The sequence below is a fragment of the Astyanax mexicanus genome, chromosome 4 (genome assembly GCF_023375975.1).
Source record: "Astyanax mexicanus isolate ESR-SI-001 chromosome 4, AstMex3_surface, whole genome shotgun sequence".
In the NCBI taxonomy this organism is placed as follows: domain Eukaryota; kingdom Metazoa; phylum Chordata; class Actinopteri; order Characiformes; family Acestrorhamphidae; genus Astyanax; species Astyanax mexicanus.
In genome coordinates, this window is record NC_064411.1 from 13,808,704 (window position 1) to 13,835,685 (window position 26,982).

Genomic DNA, 26,982 nt, shown 5'->3' on the forward strand with positions numbered 1-26,982 from the left:
ACCTTGGTTCTTTTTACCAACAGAAAGATGAGCCAAAACAGAATTACAGTGAAGTACTTGGCATTCAGTGCAGATAGCTTGGGCATAAAACAATTAACAGTGGCTGTGTAAACAAAAATAAGACAGACTGACAGAATGAAGGTTACATGCTGCTCCACCATGTGTACCTGTTTACTACAGGTCCCACAATGCAATGTGTTTCACAGAATTAACCCGTAACTTTCTCAACACTTTGCTTTCCTGTGAGGCACAGCACACACACAGGAAAGAGCACAACAGGCAATATCAAGAGTGACAAAAATGTACAACATGTACAACAATATTTATCTTACAATAAGTTGATAATATAATTATCAGTTCAGACCTACCCGAGTTTCTCCAGTTTGCAGTGTGGATCCTCCAGTCTGGCAGAAAGCAGCTTCACTCCTGACTCTCCTGGGTGGTTGTAGGTCAGATCCAGCTCTTTCAGGTGGGCGGGGTTCGCAATTAGAGCTGAAGCCAGAGAACAACAGCCTTTATCTGTGATCATACAACCAGATAATCTGCAGACAGAGCAAGAGAATGTGTGAGTGACAGAAAAAAAGAAAGAAAGAAAGACAACATTGCAGACTGAGGAAGATAAGGCACTTTGATATTAGTAAGTCTCTTTTTTTAAATAACACTTCAAAATCGAAAAAAAATAGAAAACTAAACTTTATCGCTTTGACACAGATTAACAAATTCATGAAACCCAAACCTCAACAGTAAGCATCTCTGTGAATACGGCATTAGCATTGATGTGGACCAAAGAATTGAGTTCATATTAACTTTTGCTAAAATTGTTTTTGCTTGTGCATCACAACTTGTGTGATATATCTCAAATGTTCATTCAAGTTGGACATTCTTTAGACAACAGCAGAAGACTCGTATTTGTTTGTTTGTTATACTCTGACTTTCGCTAAACACTTTTTCTTGTGTGATTTGTTATCATCATGGTAAACACCTGAATATTTACACATTTATACATGAATTTCTAATGGTGTCAATCGAATCCAATTAAACATGCCAAAATTCTGTGATTAATCACACTTGTTTTTCATAAGACGCACGTTTTTATAGTGGATATTTTATGGAGTGAATTTTGTGCCAAACGTTTTACACAAAAAAATTAAATCCGCAATCAAAATGTTAGGCTAAGGCCTAGCATTATAAACATAAAGATCTCATCATGAGCAAAGGAAGGGAACTTAGAGGAACAGACCTGGGAATTAACGACCCGCTCCCCCATGAAATCCTTGACAGACGCAGAAAACTGTTCGCCGTGAGGAAAGAACTCATAAAAAAAAGTGAAAAAAGCAGTCGTCTCCATCGACAAACTTTATGTTGATGCACAGCTATATCGTGACAAAACTCCCTGGCTGTTCTAAATTTCTTTAACTGTTACTAAATAGCAGTCTCTCTCTCTCTCTCCCCCCGAGCGCTTTCGTTTGTGCACTCTCTGTTTCTCTCTCATGCGCGTTGTGCTCTCGTTGCACGATCTCTAACATATAGGTCAATACTCAAATAACCTCGTAAAATTGATCCGTAACGTATATATATATTTCCCCTAAACTTTCCTTTCTCTCTCGTTCTTTCTCTTTCTTCCACTCCCACTTACTCGGGTCATTCTCACAAAATCCTGATTCAGAGGACATCCAGTATGAAAATTTGCAAAATGCATTTAACAACAAATTTCCTTTTGAGGATTTAAGATTAAGGTCTAAACTTACTATGAATATTATTTTTAGAACATTTGTTCCATTTTATTGCATATTTTATTAGCATTTTATAGATGAAGTCCACAAAAATGTATCATTACCGCAATGTGATATGACATCTAATATATGATAAAAATGCAATTTTTTTATCAAAGTTAAGCAGTTCAGTTCATTTACAGTTAAGCAAGGGTTTAGGAAGACTTATTAGCTTACACACAATGCTACATTATGAAAAGAATGTTTATTTTCAAGAACATTTCATATTATTTAAGACAATTTACAATGCAAACATTTGTATATCAAAAGAATCTTTCATGTAGACTACAGCACATTCATTAATAAAACAGCTCATTTAACTATTGGAAACCATTCAACAAATGTCAAAGAAAGACCTCTCAGAAACTCTGAAATCTTGTCTATCTTTATGCACCAGCCAGCATTGTATGCCTACTAAGACCAAACTTTTATTTTTAGTCATTTACGTAGTTTTTTTGTGTTTTGCCCATATGTCAGGCATATGTCAGTGCTGTAATATCTGGCTGACCTTTTTTCCTCCATTGCTTTTTCTTTTCATCATGGTACTTTTTGGTCAGATCACGTGTTGTCTTTATTTTCCCACTGGAAATAGCAAATATGAAATTATGATATCCATTCCAGTTTTTGTTCAATTCCTTAGAATGGACTGTAAACAAATAATATCATGTGAAAGTAACTCCAACTGGAACAACTGTCTGTGTCATTGAGTATGTGTGTGTTTTTCTAAATGTTGTAAGTCTTGCTGTAAATGTTCTCCCTAAACTTTGACAGCCTTGCTTTTGCTGCTGCCGTTCTTTTCTCAATAGCTACCTGCCTAAGGTAAACGTAAGTTAGAATGGTCTACTGGAGAAAATGTTCAGGGTGACGCTCATGTTATGACAATCAGGCAGTAAAAAGGCATCTGTATTACGCTTCCTAATCAAATTCACATTACCAAAACAATTCATCTCATTACCGCAACAGGTATTGAAATGTAGCAGTAAGTGAGAATTCGGTTGGAGGATGAGTGACTTTAAACTTTCATGCTAACTGTAAAGGCACCATGAGGGCTGGATAAATTTTCACTCACAGTGTCCATTTAGACCTTAATATACTATATTATAATCAAAAATACAGACTGTAACTTCAAACTGTAGGCTCAAAACTCGATATATCGGTAATGACAATGAAAAAGTCGTGCAGACAAGTTGATGAGCAATCTTTTAACTTTTATCCAGAAACATATGGGAAGAACTGCTTACATGGTAGCCATCTTGAGTGTCACGGCCAATGTCTTCCCTAATGTTGAAAACGCCTTGAAAATGTAAGTTCCTTGTGGATTTAAACAATGATTGAAAATTGTTGCGGAGGATGAGAAAATAAGTGTTGGACACATTCCTTTTCTTTATTAATTTTATTGTTTTTACTTTTCAATGTAATTTTGTTTATGTTTATTTACTTAAAGTGTTTATAGTATGAAATGCATTTAAGTTTTTTTGTTTTTTAATGTTTAAATATTACAATTACCAAACAGTGTACCGAAATTCTGATACGGACATGTTGCGGAAATGAGAATTTTACTCTAAAATGTAAAAAATTACCAAAATGATATTTATAATGTTCATTTTTAAACATGTGCAAGATAGACCAAAGGACGTTGTTTATGATTCTATATTTTTTATTTTGTTAATATTTACTTGTTTATTAAAATTCCTCATGCCACCTCATCCATCCATCCATTACACGCAAATACACACGCACCCGCAAATATACTAATGCACGCACATTAATCCGTTCACAAAATCCCATAAAAATCACAAGGAACCACTTAGCAATAACTTAATGCATGCAACGTCTCAATGTCATAACACGTATGTCACACCAAATCCAACACTTTTTATCTTATGTTATGTCTCTTTTACTTTGTTTGCATTTAATCACTCCTTTCTGAATCTCTTTGCACCAACCTCTATTTTATTACTACTATATATCCCAGATTCGAAAAATGTATTTTTGTTTACACTCCATCCCCCAAACACCAGAAAATATCCTCAAACATCTGCACACTCATATCATATCACTGATAAACATTATTAATCCGTACATCACAACATGTCTTCACTTAAATTTATAAACTAGAACATTCGTGGTATCGGGACACAGATTAAGCAAGCCAAGGTACTAAACCATCTCACTTCACTAAAGGCAGACATTTGTTTACTACAAGAAACACATGTATCAGAAACAAATCATCATAAGCTCAGATCACCACAATTCACCCATAAATTCTCAGCCTACTATAACTCCAAACAAAGAGGAGTATCAATACTAATAAACAAAAAAATCCCCTTCACACATAACACCACTATATCAGACACAGGTAGATACATCATAATTAACATCAACATCAGCAACACACCCTTAACAATAGCAAGTTTGTATGGCCCCAACATTTATAATCCATCCTTCTTTCATGAGTTTTACAACCATATAAACAATATATCAGATTCCACAATTATAATTGGAGGAGACTTTAATTCAACCATTGACCCGTGTATAGACAGATTAACTATGGCACACAATACACGTTACTGGCATTCAACAGATATCATTAATCAATACATGACAGACTTAGACTCAGCGATGGTTGGCGCCTCAAAAACCCAAACACTAAAGAATTTTCTTTCTGTTCTCCAGCCTACCACTCATATTCTCACATTGATTATTTTTTAACCAGTAATTCTATTATAGCTAATATATCAGATATAAAATATCACCCTATAATAATTAGTGACCATGCTCCAGTTTCACTTATATGGAACATAAATCCACTAAATAAAACTTTCAGCTGGAGACTAAATACCTCGTTACTTACAGACCCAGAATTTGACAGCTACATCAAAAAAGAGTGGGCATCTTTCCTAGAAATAAATGATTCTCCAGAAACCACACCAACAATACTATGGGAAACTGGGAAAGCAGTACTAAGAGGCAAAATCATCTCTTACTGTTCCTGTAAGAAGAACAAAGATACGGAAAATGAGTCTAATCTACAACATCAGGGAATTGTCAAATGAAATGATAAAAAACCCATCATATAAAATTAAAAAAGAGTTAAAAGAATGCAAATCACAGTATAATGAACTTATAAACAAGAGGACTCAAGTTTTAACACAACGACTAAGATATAAACAATTTAATCACAACAACAAATCTGGTAAATTCTTAGCTAACCAAGTAAAACATAACAAAGAAAAAAACAACAATCCCATCAATCTAAGATGAGACCAGACTAATCAGGCCAACATGAAATGAAATTAATCAAGTATTTGGGAAATTCTATAAAAATCTATACTCACCAGAACACGATCCAGACCCAATAGATATTCACACTTTCTTCAATAATATACACCTACCCAAACTAACTGAAGAACAAAAAAGCATATTAGAAAAGCCAATAACATCAGAAGAACTCCATAAAGCCCTCCGTAAGATGCCTAATAACAAAGCACCAGGACCAGATGGCTTTCCCGCAGAATTCTACAAGCACTTCTGGTCAATATTTGGCCCAATGTTCAGTAGAGTAACAGCAGAAATTAAACACAATAAGAGACTACCAACAGAAATGAATACAGCTACAATATCACTCCATCTTAAACCTACAAAGATCCTACCTTACCATCCAGCTACCGTCCACTGTCACTAATTAACACAGACACAAAGCTAATAAGTAAGACATTAGCTACCAGACTGGAAACGGTTATCCCATCCCTCATACATCCTGATCAGACCGGCTTCATCAAAGGCAGACAATCAGTTACCAACATGCGCAGACTACTCAATCTGATCCATCACACAACAGTCCATAAGTCAAAAACTGCAATAGTCACTTTAAATGCAGAGAAGGCTTTCGATAAGGTTAATTGGAAATTCCTTTTCACTACACTATATTAACTAGGTTTGGAGAATCATTTATAGAATAGATTAAAACTCTCTACACTTCACCCAAAGTCACAGTAAATACTAACGGACTAACAGAATTTCACACTGCACAGAGGAACTAGGCAAGGATGCCCACTCTCTCCTCTGCTGTTCTCTATTTTCATAGAACCATTAGCAGCAGCTATACAACAATGCCCAAATATCAAAGGTATCCATACCTACACTACCGAACAAAAAAATCAGCCTTTATGCAGATGATATTCTACTATTTCTACAAAACCCACTCTCCTCAATTCCTCAGACTACACAAATAATTAAAACATTCTCTAAAATCTCAGATTATTCCATTAACTGGTCTAAATCCACCGTTCTACCATTTAACATGAACTTATCAGACACAGCAGTTCAGTCACTCCCTATCCCTATGTGCACTGAACACATCACATACCTGGGCATTAAAGTTTCCATCCAGCTGTCTGAGCTGCACACACTTATTTTTAGACCACTACTCACAACCATCAACAATGATATCCAACGCTGGATGAACCTACCACTGTCCTACCAATATCCACAATCAAAATGACAATATTACCTAAATTAAACTACCTCTTCTCAATGATTCCCATCCAACCTCCACCTACCTGGTTTAAAACGCAATCATCTCTAAATTCTACTGGAAAAATAAACCACCCAGAATCAAATTAACCACATTACAAAAACAAAGAACTCAGGGAGGCCTAGAAGCTCCAAATTTCCAACAATACCTCTCTGCAAACCAATTAAAGTACATTATTAAATGGATAAAACCAAATCAAACTGATGAAATATGGAGAGAAGTAGAACAAACATCAATTAATGAAATACAAATCTCAGACTTACCATTTATTAGCACAACAATCAATCGCCACCCTTATTTCAAAAATCCAATGATATCATCAACTCTGACAGCTTGGTGGAAAATTCACAAGAACACAAACATTAGACTTGCACCCACTATTTACTCACCCATATAGCACAACCCCGACTTCCCCACCACCAAAAAAACCCAAAACTACAAAAATGGAAAGAAAAAGGTATTACACATTTACACCACGTTCTACACAACAATAACTCGGCTACTTTCTCACATCTAACCCAGAAATATAGCATTGAGAGGAACCAGTTTTTGGAATATCTCCAACTTGGATCTATGTTAAACTCAAAAATAAAAGATTATGCAATACTAGAACTCAGCCCACCAATTTCAGAATTCCTTAATATCTCTTCTTCAGACAAAATTCTATCAAAAATATATAGGCTTTTATTCAAATTAGACCAAACAGTCGCTATCCCAATAAAAAAAAATGGGAAGAAGATATCTTAATTACCCCCAATGCTGATTTCTGGAGAAACATTATGGAGAACACATTCACCATGACTAACAATACTAACCTCCACCTTATACAATATAAAGTAATTCACAGGGTTCACTACACTAAACAAAAGTTACATAAAATGGGACAAGGAGATTCAGAAATCTGCATACACTGCTCACTAAACACTCCAGACAATTACATTCATGCTCTACTGCCCACCAATCAAACACTTCTGGCAGCTTGTTATAACTCGGCTAACTCCACTATTTAAACAGCCAATCTCTCCATCCCCATCACTCTGCCTGCTTGGTGACACATGAACCACAAACCTAAACCAGGAGGAAAGCAGAGCACTTTTGGTGGTGCTAACCATCGTCAAAAAACAATTCTCACAAACTGGAAATCAAGGAAATAAATCCCCATCAGTCAATGGGAAAACTCACTCACAGAACACATAGAAATGGAAAGAATATCTGCATCTCTCAAAAACAGAACTCATGAACACATAAAAACCTGGTCAGCATTAAACAACCTCCTACATCAGTGACTCCATCAGTCTTTAACAGAAAACCTACACACATCCATTATAAATCTACTTTTTTTTCCTGTTCCATGGGGGGGGGGCACAACATACAGCACGTAGGCGTAAATGTTGACACATTATTCAAACATTTTTATAGTCTGTGTATGACCTTATTGTCATATTTTAGATAATGTTTTTTTATTTTTGCCTTATGTCTACAGTGTTATTCACGAAAACACAGATCATTTCCATCTTGGTATGGAAACTGTCCATGTTCGATTCTAGCTGTAAAAACGAATACCAGCTGTGAGCAACCTAGCTAGGAGGACCCAGTTGAAGCAGGAGTCAGAGGCAGGTTCAACAAAAAGCTCCCCGTAGGGCGTTTATTAATAAAAGGGAAAAAAGGAAAAACTGTGAAAAAGCAAAGTCCCTGGTTCAGATGACCGAGGCTGTAGGAACCACCAGGCTAGAGGTTAGTCCATCCAGTGACTGGAGTTTTAGGACGGGGATCCCTTTGTGCAACGGGTCCAGATTCAGCCCTCTAAGTCAAGGAGAGACAGGAAAAAGTGTTAGTGTGGAGCTGGGGACAAGCCAAACCATACTCAACCCAGCCTCAGTAATACTGAGGCTTTTAAAGGGCAGCTCCACTCTCTGGCAGCGTCCTGATTAGTGGCTGCCAGCCGCGCCTCGTCTGCTCCTCCAGCACGCAGGTGATCAGTGCGCTGTCCTTGGTGCTGAAGGAGCGGGAGCTTTGTTGATCCTGGCCATGTGCTTTCGGGCGCTGTCCGGTGCTGCAGGAGCTGGAGCTCCGGATCTGTCTCTGGGAGACAGCGAACCTCCTCCTTGCGGGACCTTCACGCCACAGTACCCCCCCCTTAGCTGACACCACAGGGACAGATCTTCCGGGCATCTTCGGGAGAGAGCATCCGCATCCTCGTTGTCCTTGCCTGGTCAGTGCCGGACCTGGAACGAGAATTCCTGGAGGGCTAGGAACCACCTGGTCACACGAGCATTGGTGTCTTTATATTTGGAGACCCACCTCAATGGCGCATGGTCAGTGACCAGGGTGAACTGCCTACCAATTAGGAAGTAGCGTAGTTCTTCCACCGCCCATTTAATGGCCAGGGCTTCTCGCTCCAGGGCGGCGTAGCGTGTTTCGGCGGGGATGAGCTTCCGACTCAGGTAGAGGATGGGATGCTCTTCTCCGTCGAACTCCTGCACGAGGACTGCTCCCAGCCCTGTCTCAGAGGCATCTGTGTGGAGGACAAAAGGCTGGTTAAAGTCAGGGTTCCTCAACACAGGTTGGGAAGAAAGCCTACCCTTCAGGTCGGTGAATGCAGTTTGTGCTTCGGGGGTCCAGTTCACTTTCTCCGGGGCGGCCTTTTTGATCAAGTCCGTGAGTGGAGCGGCTATGGAGGCGAAGTGAGGGACGAACCGCCTGTAGTATCCTGTGAGTCCCAGGAAGGCGCGGACGTCCGTTTTCGTGCGGGGAGTGGGCCAGTTCTTCACCGCCTCAACTTTTTTTTCCTGTGGCTTTAGGAGACCTCTGCCGATCTTGTACCCCAAGTACTGCGCCTCGGACTGTCCAAGACGGCATTTTCGGGGGTTGGCAGTGAGACCGGCTTGCTGGATGGCTGTCAGTACCCGGTCCAGGTGGAGTAGGTGCTCGGCCCACGTCTCTGAGTGGACGACGACGTCATCCATATAGGCTGCGGCGAAGCTGTGATGGGGCCGGAGGATGATGTCCATCAACCTCTGGAAGGTGGCCGGTGCACCATGCAGCCCGAACGGCAGGACCGAGTAGTGCCATAGACCTGAGGGAGTGACAAACGCCGTCTTCTCTCGGTCCTCTGGAGCCAGTGGTACCTGCCAGTATCCCTTTGTTAGGTCGAGGGTGGAGATATACCGGCTCTTTCCCAGACGGTCGATGAGTTCGTCCACTCGGGGCATGGGATATGCGTCGAACCGGGATACCTCATTCAGCCTGCGGAAGTCGTTACAGAAGCGCCACGAGCCGTCCGGTTTGGGCACCAGGACTATTGGACTGGACCATGGGCTCGATGACGCTTCTATCACCCCCAACTTACGCATTTTCTCTACCTCCTCCTCCACAGCTTTCCTGCGGGCCTCGGGAAGACGGTAGGGTCGCTGTCTCACAACGACTCCTGGAGGGGTAGAGATCCGGTGATGCAGCACTTGGGATCGGCCAGGTAGTTCCGAGAAGAGGCGGTGATGCCTGTCGATGCACTCCCGCAGTTCCTGTTGCTGGGAAGGAGACAGGTCTTCGCCCAACGGCACCTCCATGCTGGCTCGACACTCAGGAACCTGGGTGAACAAAGACACAGGCGGTGGTGGTTCAATCCATTTCTTTAACAAGTTGATATGGTATACCTGTGTCTTTTTCCGCTTGTCTGGTTGGTCCACGCTGTAATTCACTGGGCTGATCTTCTCCCGGATAGTGAATGGACCCTGCCAGCGAGCCAGGAACTTGCAGGTGGTGGTAGGTATTAAGACCATGACTCTCTCTCCTGGCTGGAATTCTCTCAAGACAGCAGGGCGGTTGTAGGTGCGTTGTTGGGCCTGCTGCGCCTGCTGCATATGTTCACGCACCAGAGGAAGCACAGAGTTGATCTTCTCCTGCATGGACTGTATGTGCTCAATCACCGACCTGAAAGGTGAAGGCTGACTCTCCCATGCTTCCTTCATGACGTCGAGCAGTCCTCGGGGTTTCCTGCCGTAGAGAAGCTCGAAGGGGCTAAAGCCGGTCGATGCTTGGGGCACCTCTCTGACAGCGAAGAGTGTGTGGGGGATGAGCTGGTCCCAATCCCGGGGTTCTTTCTCGACCACCCGTTTCAACATCTTTTTGAGCGTCTGGTTAAATCGCTCAACCAGTCCGTCTGTTTGGGGATGCCAGATCGAGGTGGTGAGGTGCCGCACCTGAAGGAGACGACAAAGGTCACTCATAAGCTTGGATACAAAGGGCGTACCTTGGTCCGTGAGGATCTCTTTTGGGATCCCCACTCTGCTCATCAGCAGCACCAGCTCTTTAGCGATTGCCTTCGAGGTTGCCTTCCGGAGCGGCACCGCATCTGGGAAGCGAGTGGCATAGTCGACCAGGACAAGGATGTACTCATGTCCCCGCCCTGACTTCGGCAGGGGGCCCACGATGTCCATCCCGAGCCTCTCAAACGGGGTGTCGATGATGGGGAGGGGTACTAGAGGAGCCGGGGCCGGCTTGTAGGGGCTGGTAAGCTGACACGTGGAACAGCGCCGGCAGTGGTTTTTGACTTCAGCCCGGATGCCTGGCCAGTAAAACCGTTGCTGAATCCGGGCCAAGGTGTTCTCCATTGCTAGGTGACCCCCCAGCGGATGGTGATGTGCTAGGTGCATCACCTTGTCCACGTGTCGGGTCGGCACCAGGAGTTGCTCCACGGTCTCCCCATTGATCTTCACCACCCTGTAGGCACGCTGATCCCTGACCATAAAATATGGTGGAGCTGGTGCCGTGGGTCCCACGGCCCTCCCATCAATCTCGGCGATGGCCTCCCAGATGTTTTTGAGCCTGGGGTCCTCCTTCTGCTCGCGGCTAAAGCACCCCTCTCGGAGGACCTGCTGATGGAGAGAGAACAGAGGATTAGATAGTGGGTCTCTCTCACCTTCGGAGGCGCTTTCCTCGGAGGGGCTCCGGCCGCTCGCAGCCAGGGCAGGTCGGAGGGATGGCCCCCTTCTTCTCCCACTTCTGTGACCGGGCCGAAACTGTGAGGCTCTGTTCAGCTCTTCCTCAAACTGCGGGTAATCCCTGCCGATGAGGAGGGAGACGGGAAGATCGGGGATGAGGCCAATGGTGATGGGCCACTGCTGCTGGGGGCGGCCTAGGGACACCTTTGCGGTCCGTACGGTCTTTTGATCCCCATGGACACAGCTGACCTTTATGGTGGTGTAGTCTGCACGTACCCAGGGAATGGCCTCGGGACGGGCCAAGGTGACTGTACTCCCGGAATCCAGGACGGCTTGTACTCGGCGGCCATTGAGCTGGAGAGTGCAGCGAGGGATGGGTCGGGCCAGACCAGTGTGGAGTCCACAGCCTGCTAACCAGGCTTTTGCGGCTGGGGCTGGGCGATGTGGACTTTCTGGGGCTGTGTTCATGGGCTCGTCAATCGGCCCCAGCGGGGGCTCTTTGGGCCTAAAACCAGGTCTAGGACCTCTAGTGGGGTTTAGAGGGACACCGGAAAAAAGGGGCCTATCCTTCTGGGTAGGGAAAGGACCAGGGCTTCTTTTCTCTACAGGTCTTGCCATGGATAAGATGGTCTGCGCCGACTCGGTGGCCTCAACCATCCCTCTCATGGTCGGGGCTCCTTGCAGGCCCACTGCTGTTTGTAGCTCTGAAGGCAGTGTATGGAGGAAGTGGTGAGCTACCACTCTCTCCACTACACCCTCAGAGCTAGTCTGGTCTGGCTGCAGCCATCTTTTGGCTAAGCGGAGGAGCTGGGTCATTTGGGGCCTGGGGGGAGCATTGGGTTTAAAAGTCCATTTATAAAATGATATGGCTGATGCTGCCGGCCCTAGACCTACACGGGCCAGAATCTCCTCCTTTAAAAGCTCGTAATCTTGAGCTTGGATAGGGGGCAGGGAGAAGTAGGCCAACTGGGCCTCGCCGGTAAGAAAGGGGGCCAGGATGTTGGTCCACTCCTCCTTGTTCCATAACTCTCTCTCTGCAATCCCCTCAAATGTGTACAGGTAGGCCTCCACATCGTCTCCCAGAGCCAGCTTGGTCAGGAGTTGGTGAGCACTGTGACGGGGATCAGGGAGCGAAGCCAGCTGTCCTGCACGACGGGAGGAGAGCAGATCCTCCGTCAGCTCCCGGAGCCCTCGCGCCAACTCCCGGGTGACCTCCTGCTGTTGGAGGCTGGTCTCCAAGAGATGCTGGAGTACCTGGTCCATCTCTGAGAGAGTGAGAGAGAGAAAAAAAAAATAGAGAGGGAGAAAGACGTCTTCCTCGTTGGGGGCTCTGTTCGGGAGGCTATAGAGGAGCTTCCGACAGAGAACCGGGAGGTTAAGGCCCAGACTCCAAAAATATTTGTCAAAAAAAAAAAAAAATTTTTTTTTTTTTTTTTAATTTATATATATTTACACCTGCCTCTCCTTCAAAAGGGTCCAGTTTCCCGCATTCTCCACCAGTGTGAGCAACCTAGCTAGGAGGACCCAGTTGAAGCAGGAGTCAGAGGCAGGTTCAACAAAAAGCTCCCCGTAGGGCGTTTACTAATAAAAGGGAAAAAAGGAAAAACTGTGAAAAAGCAAAGTCCCTGGTTCAGATGACCGAGGCTGTAGGAACCACCAGGCTAGAGGTTAGTCCATCCAGTGACTGGAGTTTTAGGACGGGGATCCCTTTGTGCAACGGGTCCAGATTCAGCCCTCTAAGTCAAGGAGAGACAGGAAAAAGTGTTAGTGTGGAGCTGGGGACAAGCCAAACCATACTCAACACAGTCTCAGTAATACTGAGGCTTTTAAAGGGCAGCTCCACTCTCTGGCAGCGTCCTGATTAGTGGCTGCCAGCCGCGCCTCGTCTGCTCCTCCAGCACGCAGGTGATCAGTGCGCTGTCCTTGGTGCTGAAGGAGCGGGAGCTTTGTTGATCCTGGCCATGTGCTTTCGGGCGCTGTCCGGTGCTGCAGGAGCTGGAGCTCCGGATCTGTCTCTGGGAGACAGTGAACCTCCTCCTTGCGGGACCTTCACGCCACACAGCGTATGCAGTTAGAAATGCAAATGAGAAGGAAGCACTAAGAGGAAGAATACAAGAACTGGAACACCATAAAAGTAATTTTAAAATGCAGTGTTTTTTTTGTAAACATGAGGAATGAATATGCACGAGCCCGACCTGACGACCCAATTAAAACCCGACTTTTTTTAATTTATTAAGTAGAGCGTTAAAATGAGCTGTTTAAATGAGCAAAATCTGTTCAGAATGATGTTGAAGAAGACCTATTATTTAAAAAAATAAACTGTATTAAGAACAGATTTCCAAAAGATTAAAACACCAACAATGCGAAATGATCCACAAAAATGATATCTGAATGACCTTCCTCTAATCTAATATCATTTAACATGGTTTAGGAATATAAATTACTTTCTTAATAAACGAACATTTTAATATTTAGCAAATAGCCTGTGCAAAAACACAAAAAATGGCTATTCCCTGCACACTCATTAAACCAAAAATAACAATAACAATAATTTATAATAAATTTATTTTTAATAACTTAATAATTTTTATAATTTATAAATATATAATTAACAATATATAAGAATATAAAATACTTTCAGAACAAAAGATTTTTTATTTTATTTTAAGCATATAGCCTTATTTTATAGCCTTTATTTTAAGCGTATAGCACTCTGCACTTAACACACTCTACGAACGTGTTGTTTCTATCAACAATTAACTTGTATTAGCTCCATACTACTGACTGTCCTTGCATTGGACCAAATTTAGCTTCAGAGGGCTCCATTTTGTTGGCTATTTAGCTACACAAAGCTCTGTAAGACAAGTGCGTAATGCGAAGTGGAGGAGCGCATGTGTGAGTACAGGTCGGGAATCGGGTCAGACTCGGGCTGATAATCTAAACTCTACTGCTGTGGAAGCTTGAATGAAGCTCTGAGAATCATTTATTTTTATTTTTGCAAATTCTGAAGACATCGCGAATAGAAAGCCTACTGCCTGCTGACCTGCAGCGTCGGAAAGCGGAGACGCCTCTGTGTACCAGCCGTAACTATAAAATAAAACATTAAAATGTGCACAGTAATTATTAGTGAAAGGACAATTTAAACAAATAGAACATTTGTTTAAAACAATAAACTTAGGTTCCTTACTGTATTAAATCTTTTTGCAACATAGTGACAGATCCACAATAATGAATGAAGAATTTCTAGCATGGTTAACTAATCTTGAATTCATTTCTTAAAACTGGAAAACACTCATCAATGTAACACAGCCACAAGTTTTTTTTCCCATTTTCTCCCCAATTTACACGCCCAATTACCCAACCCACTCATTAGGACTCCCCCTATCACTAGTGATGCCCCAACACACCAGGAGGGTGAAGACTAACACATGCTTCCTCCGATACATGTGAAGTCAGCCACTGCTTCTTTTCGAGCTGCTGCTGATGCAGCATTGCCAAGCAGCATCACAGTGCGCTTGAAGGAAAGCGCAGCGGCTCGGCTCCGGTACATCAGCTCACAGATGCCCTGTGCTACAGACATCACCCTTGGAGTGATGTGGGGAGAGAGCACCATCTACCCACCCAGAGGGAGCAGAGCCAATTTTGCTCCTTCTGAGCACCGACAGCTTGATGGCAAAGCTGCATGAGTGGGGGTTCGAACCTGCGACCTCCTGAGCCACAAGGTTTTTAACTGTACCGCGGAGCTTTTTAACTGTACCGCGGAGTTCACCTACTGTCGCTCGGAGCTTTTTAACTGTACCGCGGAGTTCACCTACTGTCGCGCAGAGCTTTTTAACTGTACCGTGGAGTTCACCTACTGTTGCGCAGAGCTTTTTAACTGTACCGCGGAACTCACCTACTGTCGCGTGTGTTACCTTTTTTCTCCTGGCAGTTGTTTCTCCCGGCCGTGGACGGGAACCAGTGGAACTTGTAGTTCTTTGGGCTAGAGACAACTGCTCTAGGGTGATACCCACTTTTACTTCACTTGGTTTTCTTTCAAAGCAAGTCACAGGAGTCCAGGGTGAGTTCCCAAACACTTCTTTCATTTATTAGCAGTTCTAAGCACTCAAACATAAACGTAGCTAGCATTCAGAGAACAGAGGGGAGAGCCGTGGATGTTAACTAGCCTAACACGAGGCGGAGAGAGACGAAGCAGCAGCCACCTAACCCTAATTTGCTCCTAATCACACACTGCCGCTGCCTCCGCCAAACTGATCTAAACAAAATATAGTGTGCTTCACATACATTTTTTAAAGGCACCTGAACCCCAATCTTGTAACACGAGGATCTTTTTAACTGTATCGCGGAGCTCACTTATTGTTGCGCAGAGGTTTTTTTTTTTTTTTTTTTTTTTTTTTCAGAGCCACGCTACGCCAGATTTCTGGCGCGGCACCAGAACGCTATCACCCCTGTATCTATAACCACATCATCCATATATCAACACTACATGAATGTTCCTACACACACACACATGCACACAGTCACATAACACATTCAACATTTAAGACATTTAGCTATTTTTATTTACTTATTTATTTTTTTGTTATTCTGTGTGTTATTATGTTAGGGATGGATAAATGGAAAAATATAGGAAGCCATACTATAATAATTTTTATATATTTTATATATATTATAATAACTTTTTTTTCTTTTTTTTCAAGGGCACAACTTCTTCTTTTGTGTTTTTTTTATATATCTCTTCTTTTCTCCTATATATTGTTTTCTATTTGGTTTAATTTGTATATATACACATTGTTATGTCCTCCCTCTGCACAGTGACCTCCGTTATCAGAGGTTTGTATTAATAAGAATAAAGTCTTAATGGCTCTCCGAAGAGGGGTGGCGGGCAAAAAATAAAATGTTAGGAATCAAAATCAAAAATTGTATGTTACAAATTCAAAAGAGAAAAATATATAGCAAATATATATGTTTAAATATACTTGGTTACTTTATTATCCTTTACAGTTATTATCCTTTACAGCGAACAGCTTCCAGTGCACAGCAGCAGCAGATACTTTAACAATTAAATTTCATACAAACATTCTGTTCAATGTTATATTATTCTCTGTTTCACTCCATTAAAAAGCTCACATTAGCGAGATGTGCTAAATATTCATGCACAAAGTATGATAGTTACATAGTCAGTGAGCTAGTGAATAAGATAGTTACCTCTTCACTGAACTAGTGAGTTAATTAGCCAGTGAGCTAGTGAGTTAGCTAGTTACCTAGTCAGTGAACTAGTGAGTTACCTACTCAGTGAGCTAGTGAGTTAGCTAGTTACCTACTTTGTGCATGAACATTTAGCACGCTACTGTGAGCTTTTTAATGGAGTGAAACAGAGAATAATATAACATAATATAACATTAAACAGAACATTTGAATAAAATTTAATTGTAAACACAATCTGCTGCTGCTGTGCACTAGAAGCTTTTTGCTCTCCGTGTTTGGAAGGACGCTTGAAATTAGCGGGGTGGGCGTGGTCAGTCTCAGTGGTCAGTCCAGAACCAGCTGACCAATGGAGGTTCAAGGGGAACGCCTTCTTCTAAGCCCCGCCCACCTGTGAAAAGTGTGCCAAAACTCAGAAGAAAAAAACTAAAGCAGAAGCAAAGGAGAGATTCCAGAAGCAAAAGTCTTTAACAGAAAAATAAAAAAAACTCCACAAAAAATTCACAAAAACACAAAAAGAAAAGCAAAGACTGGCAAAATCCAAACTGATATAATTTTCAAATAACTGTAAAGTATAATAAAGTAAACAAGTATATTTAAACATATATATTTGCTATATATTTTTTCTCTTTTGAATTTGTAACATACAATATTTGCTTTTGATTCCTAACATTTTGATTGTGGATTTTATTTTTGTTGTGTAAAACTTTTGGCACAAACGGAGAGAGAGAGAGAGAGAGAGAGAGAGAGAGAGAAACAAATGGGGAGAGACAAAAACAAACAGAGAAATGGAGAGAGAGCAACAAAGCTCTGAGCTGGAAATCTGAACCCGATTGTTACAGCTGGACACCGAATTAAAGTGTTTCAGTCGTTTAACCAGAAAAGAAATCTGCATGTTGGGTGGAGGCGGAGCAGATTACGGCAGAAGTTGGGGTCAAACTTGGTGCCGAAATAAAACTTGGGTTAAAAAAATAGTAATGCGTTACTGATTCCAACTTAACAAAGTATGTTAATGATTTAAAGCTGACAGCCCTAATAATTTCAAATGAAAAATCACAGAAACACTGACCTGAGAATCTGCAGTTTACATTGTGAACTCTTCAGTCCAGCAGAGAGCAGCTCCACTCCTGAATCCTGCAGGTCATTGTTACTGAGGTCCAGCTCTTTCAGGGAGGAGTTTTCCAGGTTTAAAACTGATTCCAGATTTTCACACGTGTTTACTCCAAGATTACATGAAGCTAGTCTAAAAATCAAGAATAAACAAATGATTTCACAATAAGCCCAAAGAAGAATATTTGAATGGATTGACAAATCCATAGCTGGTGTTTCTTTATACTGAAACAGTTAACATGCAGAAATCTCCACTCTGGAACTCTGGAAAAACATTACACCTTCTCCCACATATATAAGTTACAAATAAATACAGACACTTAAAATGTATGTTCTATATAAAATTGTTATGTTCTATTGCTAATCATCATTTCTCCAAAGCATATTGAGATGCAAGATGCAAGAGATGTGCATTCATTTTAACAAAAAACATATAACTTGCCCAAAACCTTTTTTTAAGATTGTATTTAATCAGTCTAAGACAGAAACTTCATGTACAGTTTACATTAAAATGATGGTTTGATTATTATTAGGTTCAAAGGATAATACATGCTTATATGTAACAATGTAAATAATGTGAATCCACCAGTGATTAAACGGAAACTCATTCTACACATCAGCAGTTGATTAAAAACTGTGTGAAGGCCTGAATAAAAATACTCACACAGCTCTTCTGGATATTTTAACTACTGGCAGCAGCCTCAGAAGACACTCCTCTGATGGATCATATTTACTGAGGTTAAATTCCTCCAGCTCTTTTTCTGAGTTCACCAACACAAACGCCAGAGCTGACCACTGAGCAGGAGAGAACCTGGCCTGTTGAAGACGACGGTCACCACCTCCACTCAGGTATTTCTGCACTTCCTGCACCAGAGAATGATCATTCAGTTCATTCAGACAGCGGAACAGATTGATGGATTTCTCTGGAGATGAGTTCTCCTCAATCTTCTCCTTGATGTATTTGATGGTTTCCTCATTGCTGTGAGAGATCCTCTCTGTCTGTGTCAGTACGACTCGTAACAGATTCTGATTAGACTTCAGTGAGAGACCTAGGAGGAAACGAAGGAACAGGTCAAGGTGTCCACTCTCACTCTGTAAGGCTCTGTCTATGGCACTGCTGAGGAAGTCAGTCATCGTTGACCTGCTGAAGAGTTCAGATAGTTCAGTGTTTTGGTTTTTAGTGGTTTGCTGATTCAGAACGCTTCTGTCAATGAAGCAGAGAAATGCATATAAAGCAGCAAGAAACTCCTGAACGCTCAGATGCACAAAGCTGAACACCTTCCCCAGGTGCAGCTCATGTTCCTCCCTGAAGATCTGGGTACACACTCCTGAGTACACGGACACTTCTCTAATATTGATGCCAATCTCTCTTAGATCTTCCTCATAGAAGATCAGGTTTCCTTTCTCCAGCTGCTGGAACGCCAGTTTCCCCAGAGCCAGGATACTTGTTCTTGTTTTCTGAGGATCAGGGTCACTATTCCCACTGTACTTCTGGCTCTTGTGTTTGATCTGAAAGATCAGGAAGTGTGTGAACATCTGCGTCAGGGTTTTGGGAATTTCTCCACTCTCAGCTTCACTCAGCATTCTCTCTAGAACAGTGGCTGTAATCCAGCAGAAGACCGGTATGTGGCACATGATGTAGAGGCTTCTTGAAGACCTGATGTGTGTGAAGACTTTGTTGGCCAGGTCCTGATCTCTGATCCTCTTACTGAAGTACTCCTGTTTCTGAGGGTCACTGAAACCCCGCACTTCTGTTACCTGGTCAAAGCACTCAGGAGGGATCTGATTGGCCGCTGCTGGTCGAGAGGTGATCCAGAGGAGAGCAGAGGGAAGCAGATTCCCCTTGATGAGGTTCGTCAGCAGAACATCCACTGAGGTTTGCTCTTCTATATTCACCAAGTTCTCATTGTTCTGGAAATCCAGAGGCAGTCGACACTCATCCAGACCATCAAAAACGAACATGATCTTGTAGCTCTTGTAATGTCTTGGTTTTAAATCTTGTGTTTCTGGGAAAAAGCTCTGAAGAAGATTCACCAGACTGAGCTTCTTCTCCTTCATCAGATTCAGCTCTCTAAAAGGAAGTGGAAATATGAAGAGAATGTCCTGATTTACTTTTCCTTCAGACCAGTCCAGAATGTACTTCTGCACAGAGACTGTTTTTCCAATTCCAGCAACTCCTTTAGTCAGTACAGTTCTGATGGGTCGTTTCTGTTCTGGTAAGGGTTTAAAGATGTCGTTGCATTTGATTGATCTTTCCTGTGTTGTTTTTTTTCCTGGATGCAGTTTCAATCTGTTTCACCTCATGTTCCTGATTGACATCTCCAACCCCTCCCTCTGTGATGTAGAGCTCTGTGTAGATCTTATTCAGAAGTGTTGACTTTCCATAGCCTGAAATTCCTTCATTAATTCTCTGATATTTATCCCTCAGCTTGAATTTGATTTTTCGTTGACATGCTGGGGCCAATTCTGAAAACAGAGGAAGAAAATATGAAAAACATAATTAGCTGTGATCATGCATTAGATCTCAGTGTAGGACACATGGTACACTACTTTAAAGTAAAGGATGTATTGGTGTTTTTGTAGCAGCTGTAATTGCTTTAGATGTATTCATGGTGTCCCTTAAAAATCAGTAAGTGTTAAGTTTAAGGACTACAGTTATTCTACAATTATAGAATCAAATTAATTAATGTTTTTCCTTTGAGACTTCACTAAGAAAATAAATTAGCACTAGTTGGTACCCATAGTCACGTCCCTGAACTCTTACTGCTCTCGAGTGTGTTGGCGAGGTCTGTCTCATTCATGCTCCTCAGGATGTGCAGTGTGACCTTCAGCACCCCCTTCTTCTGATCTTCATCCACCTCTCCCTCAGTGCATGCTGGGTAATCTGGACTCAGGAGCTTCTTAAATGTGTTCAGCTCATTCTTCACTAGAGAGATAAACTTCTCCTGCAGCTTCTGATTAAGAACAAACATCAGAGAATCAGTAAAGCTGTTACAGTACAGAGAGAGAGATGATGACACTGATCGGAGGACAAAAGGAGTAATGGATGCTTTGGTCTGTAGAAGGATTTAAACATCATGTTACTGAGTAGCATCATATAGCATCAGCATTAAAGGAGAATTGCAGTGTAAAATTGACTTTGGGTGTAGTAAAATATGATAAAAATGAGTATTTACCTTTGTTGAATAGCACACCTCCCCTATGCACTGGGTGCCGGCTGTGTCTGTCATTATCAGTACCGTGATGGTGGTGCCCAGAGCTAAAAGCTAGCAGCATGGGATGTAAACATTGTTTTTTAATAAGGTTCTTGTGCACTTAAAAAGTGCCACGTTAATGCCTCGTTTTAAATGTCAGGGCTTCCGGATTGTAGCAAAGCTACTTTGAGCTGAATAACGGTGTAGTAAGCGATTTATCTGCAGAGGCAAAATATGCCCCAAAGCGGGCTTTGTAAAGAGTGTGGGGCAAAAAGCATAAAATTACTGTATCTCAGAAAGCTGTAGGAGAGCGGAGGTGTGCTATTCTTACTTTTTATCATGTATTACTGCACAAAGAGTAAATTTTACACAGAAGTTCTCCTATAACATTATAATATAACGGTTATAATGCTCCATAAACTGAAGGTAAATTAATTATGATTATCAAAATTTTTAAGTGAAATTAAACTGAAATGTAAAAGAAATCAGAGAGAACCCCATAAAATATATAGTTTAGGTCTAACCTTAAATATGTGGTCCAGTTTTTTCCTGTAACTCTTTATTTTCTTCTTACTGTGGATAACAAGAAAACCACACTGTAAGCCACATGAATAAATGTTCTGATCTAAAAAGCTTTTGTTTCAACTAAATATGTTATTATTAATAAAATAAAGAATATCAGAAAATCAGATTAAAGTAAAAGATAAACCTGCATTAAACCAACACTTTCTTAACTTTCTAATAATAAAGATTTATAAAGGTAAATAAAGATTTTTGCAATTATGTCACCCTTTATCTAACATTTTGAGGCACGGATAAAAAAAGTTGAAAAAAAAGTTGCTTTGAACCACTGAGTCAATGCTTAATTTATTCTACAATCAACAATAATTACATATAATTAAATGATAAACAGTACCAATCAGCAACAACATAAACATTTTTTAATTCATTAGCATTTATTAAATGATCACCGCCATTTTATCGTACAATAAGTCAATGAATTAATTATCCCAACAGGCCTTTTAACATTACCCAATACGTCACAACCCCGCCCTGTTCAGGAGTTTTCCACCGGCTCCAGGTCAGATTAACAATACTAACTTATCCCTCTACTGTCTATATAGATTAGGGGTGTGTGATACATATTGTCTATGATAATATCTTAATTACTGTGTTGTTGATGTATGAGCTGATGTTATTGAGTATGCTAATTACTGGGGAAAAACAACAATTAAAACGCCTTTATTCCACGTGTTCACTAGGTCATGTTTTAGGATAGATTGCTGCATGTGTGCATTGAGAATGGCCATGCAGTGAGCTAGCTAGCATAGGCTAACTCTGAGCTCACACTGGCAGGTAATAAGTCCGTCACGCTGGTACATGTTTGTGTCGTGAGTGTGCTCGTGGTTACTTGTGCTGTCACGTGAGCCAATCACTTTCATTCACGCTTCATTTTCCTCCAAACTGTTCACACACCGTCATTGTGCTGAAATCTTTCTCTCTGTCGTGCTCTCTCTCTCTCTCTCTCTCACACACACACACACACACACACACACACACTCAGCTGATAGCAGGTTTCTTCTTTCCAGGTTGTTGAAGATAAAATATGGATTATATACTCTTATTTCATCCATTAAAGCACATTAAAATATTCTAATTTATACTGACATTAGATCCTAGTCTAGATCTAATCTGCCAGACACAACAATTGTTGTTCCCTTCCCAAGGGAATAACCACCACTAAAAATAAATAAATGAATAAATAAATAAATAAATAAATACAGATTAAATCACAGATCATTGTTTCCATTAATACAATTCATTTTAATTTGATTGATATCACTAATATAAATATAACTTTGTTAAGCAAATTTCACACTGATGAATTTATTTACTCTACAATATCTGGTAGGTCACATGGTTTACACACATGTGCACTGTTCGATATTTGAACTGATGAATTTATGTTTTTGTTTGTGTCAAGGTATTAAATATTTAATATATTGTTAAGTGCAGTTTATTACAATATAATACTTTTTTCTGAAAAAATTGTTTTGTTTTTATCAGTGTGTGTGTGTGTGTGTGTGTGTGTGTTATGCTTTAAAAAGGTACATTTTAGTAAATCAGTGAAAGGGTTTTGATGTTTCACTCACTCAGATCTCATATCTTCACTGCTGAAAGTAGGACGATTCCCCATAGACGCGTCACTCTTCATAGAAACACAGCTGGGTTCTGGAGAAGCTCCTCTCTGGGTTTCAGTTCTGTTAACATTAAACACAGTGAAACTCCAGCATTTACACAGTGAAACTCCAACACACAGCACATCTTTAATAAAGATCAGGAACTGAAGAGCTTCACTCTCAGAACAGAACAGTAGTTTAGTGCAGTGATGTACCGAGACCCAGAGCTTCCTCCTCCACTGCTGAACTTTAGAGGACTCCTCATGGACCCGTCACTCTTCATAGACACTCCACTGGGGGCTGGAGATGCTGCTCTCTTCTCCCTGTAAACAGATCTTCATGATGATCCATGATGAGAGTAAAGTGTGGAGTAATGTGTTCCTTTACTAAAACTTATTCACAGGTTCCAGACTAACTTCTACATAACCGTCCCAGAAGCGTCCCGAAGCTTTCTGTCAGCTGCCCCAAACTGAAAAACGCTCGTCTAATAAATATACATATTTTAATTTCTTTAACAATACTGTTAAATATATTTGTGTGTTTGTTATGATGTAACAATGTCATCACCTGATTAGATCATATTTACTATATGTATTTTATAGATCTGTGTCTAGTTAATAACATGTATTGGTAAGAGCTGCACAATTACACAATTATACTGTATTATAAACTAAAAGGTATATTTTTATACTGAACTCTAACAGAGATACAGATCAGAACAGAATAGAACAAGTCTTTCTGTGAGAAGCTTCATTCCACAGCTTTAATAACAAACCCAATCACTTCCATCTGATCTATATAAATGCAGCACATCAGGATTTCCTCATTTCTAATGCTAATGTAAACCCAGACAGCGTGTGGTAAAATCCGAGACGGATCCTCACAATGGATCTGGTCCAGAGTTCACTTTCACTACAGACTAATCCGATCCAGATTTTGAGCAAATCGTCACATTTATGTTAAAATATATGGACCATATTTTTAACATAAATATGCAACCACCCCACACCATAGCAACCACCTAGCAACAGCATAAAATCCCCTCAGCAACCACCTAATACTGTTACTGTGCCAGAAGAAACATATTATTTATATTAACAATTAGATTTTAAAGTCAGATATGTACATTAAATACAGATTGGAAACACATTCTACTATAAGAATAACTGGCTGGTTTGTTAAGCGTTTCTCTGTGTTTAAATACAGCACAGGGTTCTGACTCTGGTCCAGGAGAAACTCTGTTCTCAATATTTAAAAACTGTAAAATATGCAGATCACAGCTCCAGGATTAGAGCTGAAACCATTACAATACAAAACTACTTTACATATTAAACCCATCACTTAATTTACTCACTTTAGGACAGGAGGTCCTCCTCCACTGCTGGAGTTCTGAAGATCCATCATTTACTCTTCTTCATTCACACACAGCTGAACACTGCCGACACCGACCCCTGAGAACAGATCAGCCGTTACAATAAAACCTTTATTCTTACAATAATGACATTATCATCAGAACTGCATTAAACAAAACCTGATAAACTAACAAAACAAACCAAACAGAGAACGATACATAACAGTGTGATTTACCCTCATTACACATTATTCTACAGATTACAGAAACATTTACTGTTATTATAATGATTATAATTTAATTATTATTAGTAATATTACTGCATTACACAACATTATAAATATACACACAGTTCTATTATTATTAATAATATTATTATTATGTTACTGAATCAGAATAGAGAGATTATTTAAGCATAATATAAAACAGCAGGATTAAAAACACTAACACTCCACGTGATCTTGAGCTCCGTTGCTCCCCCTGCTGGTTGAACAGCGCTACTGCATATAAACACGCCTTTATAGCAGCGTGTTTTTATCTCCCCAACAGATCAAAGTCCACATTAAGCAGTAATGCGCTTTAAACAGCATAAACTACACTGTGATCAATAAATATCAATCTATATCTGCGCATTTCTCTTCAGTTTACAGCATTATTGATCTGTTACAGCTGATTGTTCTCCAGCCGGTCTGATCTAGACCAGGTCCAGGTCTGATCCAGGCCCGGTTCAGATCTCCATGCTGATCCTGGTTCTTCCAGTGGAATCGGACACTGAGCTGAGCTTAAAGAACCGGTTCTGGATCTGAGGAACCTTTAGAACCGGGTCTGACTTTAAGCTACACGGTTCTGTTCTACATTCTCTTCAGTTCTGAACTTACCGAGTGAATACGGACTTCTGTCCTCTTCTGAAGAAGGAGACTGGACTTTCTCCTTCACCTGCGTCTCACCTGTCTCCTTCTAAGGCGGAGCTATTGTACGTTATTCCCTACTGTCAGCCAATCATATCACAGGGCTGAATGTAATGTTTGAATATTCATGAGCCTTAAGTTTCTCCCACACAGCTGTAAAACCCTCAGTTTTTAGACTGGTGTTCTGCTACCCGTCCAAAAGTGCTCCTCCCCGCACTGCGCATGCTCTGACCCACATTTAATTTTTTTAAAATAAGTTTTTCATAATGATTCTGTTTTCCGTGACTGCATTAATCACCCTGAGCTCACTGTCATTATTTATTTAAGGGTTATATAACTGGAACGATTCTGCTTCACTCCTTAGCTCCAGCTACAGCCATAGACATCATATACATAGACGCCGCATCACCTAACACCGTCTATTGGAGCTGGCGTGCCTGCGTGGCCGCCATATTGGAGGAGGAAACCCTGCTCCCCGAGTGCAATAATTTACACTGAGGAAGGTGTATAATACACCTATAATAATCGCAACTCCACCATTTTTTACCCGATTTACACACAGTCTGTGTTTGTTACAAACAGCAGAGATGTAGTTATGATACAGGACGCTGTTACACATTACAAATACCTGCTTTCATGCTGAAATACTTTAAATTATGCTTTTAAACAAAGACAGATATACGGTATAGCATATTTATAAGGTTAATATATATATATATATATATATATATATATATATATATATATATATATATATATATATATATATAGGAAAATATAATGTTACCTGTCTCCACTCTCTTAACTATAAACTTTACCATGAAATATAAATATTAAAATATTAAAAGGCAGCAAAAATAATTTTAAACACCACACATTAACACAGGTTATGCACACTATAGACATTATTACTTTTTACATGCACCATTTTGGTTTCCTAGAGATTGTCTATTTTCCACTGGAGGAAGCATCAGCGCTGCTCATTACTAAATGTGAATTTGTGGAGTGGATCACATGTTGCCCAATTAATGACAGCTAACGAAGAGAAATGTTCTCCGTAGTTTATAGAATAAAACAACAACATTCATATACATATCATAGAAACTAATTCAGAAACTCCAAGATTTTCAGACACTGTAGTGTCACACAAGTGACTTTGTGGAGAGGTATTTGGTCATCAAAGCACAGATATATATATATATATATATATATATATAGCTGTGAGGCTTTATAACCACCACCTCCCCAGGCAGCGCACTAGACGCTCTAAGTTATAAATGCACTCCACACTTTACTGATCCATTGTATGTATGATTTTCTTAAATGTAATCTTATTTGTGTACTTTTTGCACTCTTTTCCTTTTATTGTTTGTGCTGCTGAAACAATGTGGGATAATAATAAAGGCTATCTATCTCTCTTACACCATTGAAGTGGCACCAGGAGTCCTATGGAGACGACACCTCGATCAGCTGAGGAGGACACTATGCCAGTCAGTAAAGAGTCACCTGAGGTGTTCATAACACCTCCTGCTGTTCCGGATGCTACTCCTGATGAGTCAAGAGTATTATAAAGTGTAACCCTTTACACTCTAATTTCTCAGACATTTATTAGTGTTCTGTAGCTAACGTGTTTAAACATTGTGATAAAAGTTCATATTTCCCTCTGTGTTATTATACACTTAGCCCTGACCGGCTTGTAGCATAAGCTAGGCTAGTTAGTTAAATTAACTAGCTAATGCTAGCTATCCTAGCTAGGTTAGTCTAAACAAATATATTTTAACATTA

General features: G+C 40.8%; 1 protein-coding gene across 33 annotated transcripts in view; it reads right to left on the reverse strand.

Moving 5' to 3' along the window:
* The window catches only part of LOC111188496 (NACHT, LRR and PYD domains-containing protein 12), a 233,180-nt gene extending 206,445 nt beyond the window's left edge, over positions 1 to 26,735 (reverse strand). For 3 of the 33 annotated variants that reach the window (XM_049476959.1, XM_049476957.1, XM_049476952.1), the window contains exons 1-6: positions 25,168 to 25,442; positions 24,293 to 24,389; positions 23,154 to 23,261; positions 22,912 to 23,019; positions 21,283 to 21,331; positions 20,329 to 20,518 (exon numbers count right to left, since the gene is read on the reverse strand). In XM_049476959.1, the coding sequence (XP_049332916.1) occupies positions 20,329 to 20,518; positions 21,283 to 21,331; positions 22,912 to 23,019; positions 23,154 to 23,261; positions 24,293 to 24,342 (505 nt within the window). In that variant the 5' untranslated portion in view covers positions 24,343 to 24,389; positions 25,168 to 25,442. The other 30 variants (XM_049476951.1, XM_049476956.1, XM_049476946.1 and 27 more) reach the window with 17 other exon arrangements.
* Between the last annotated feature and the right edge of the window lie 247 nt (positions 26,736 to 26,982).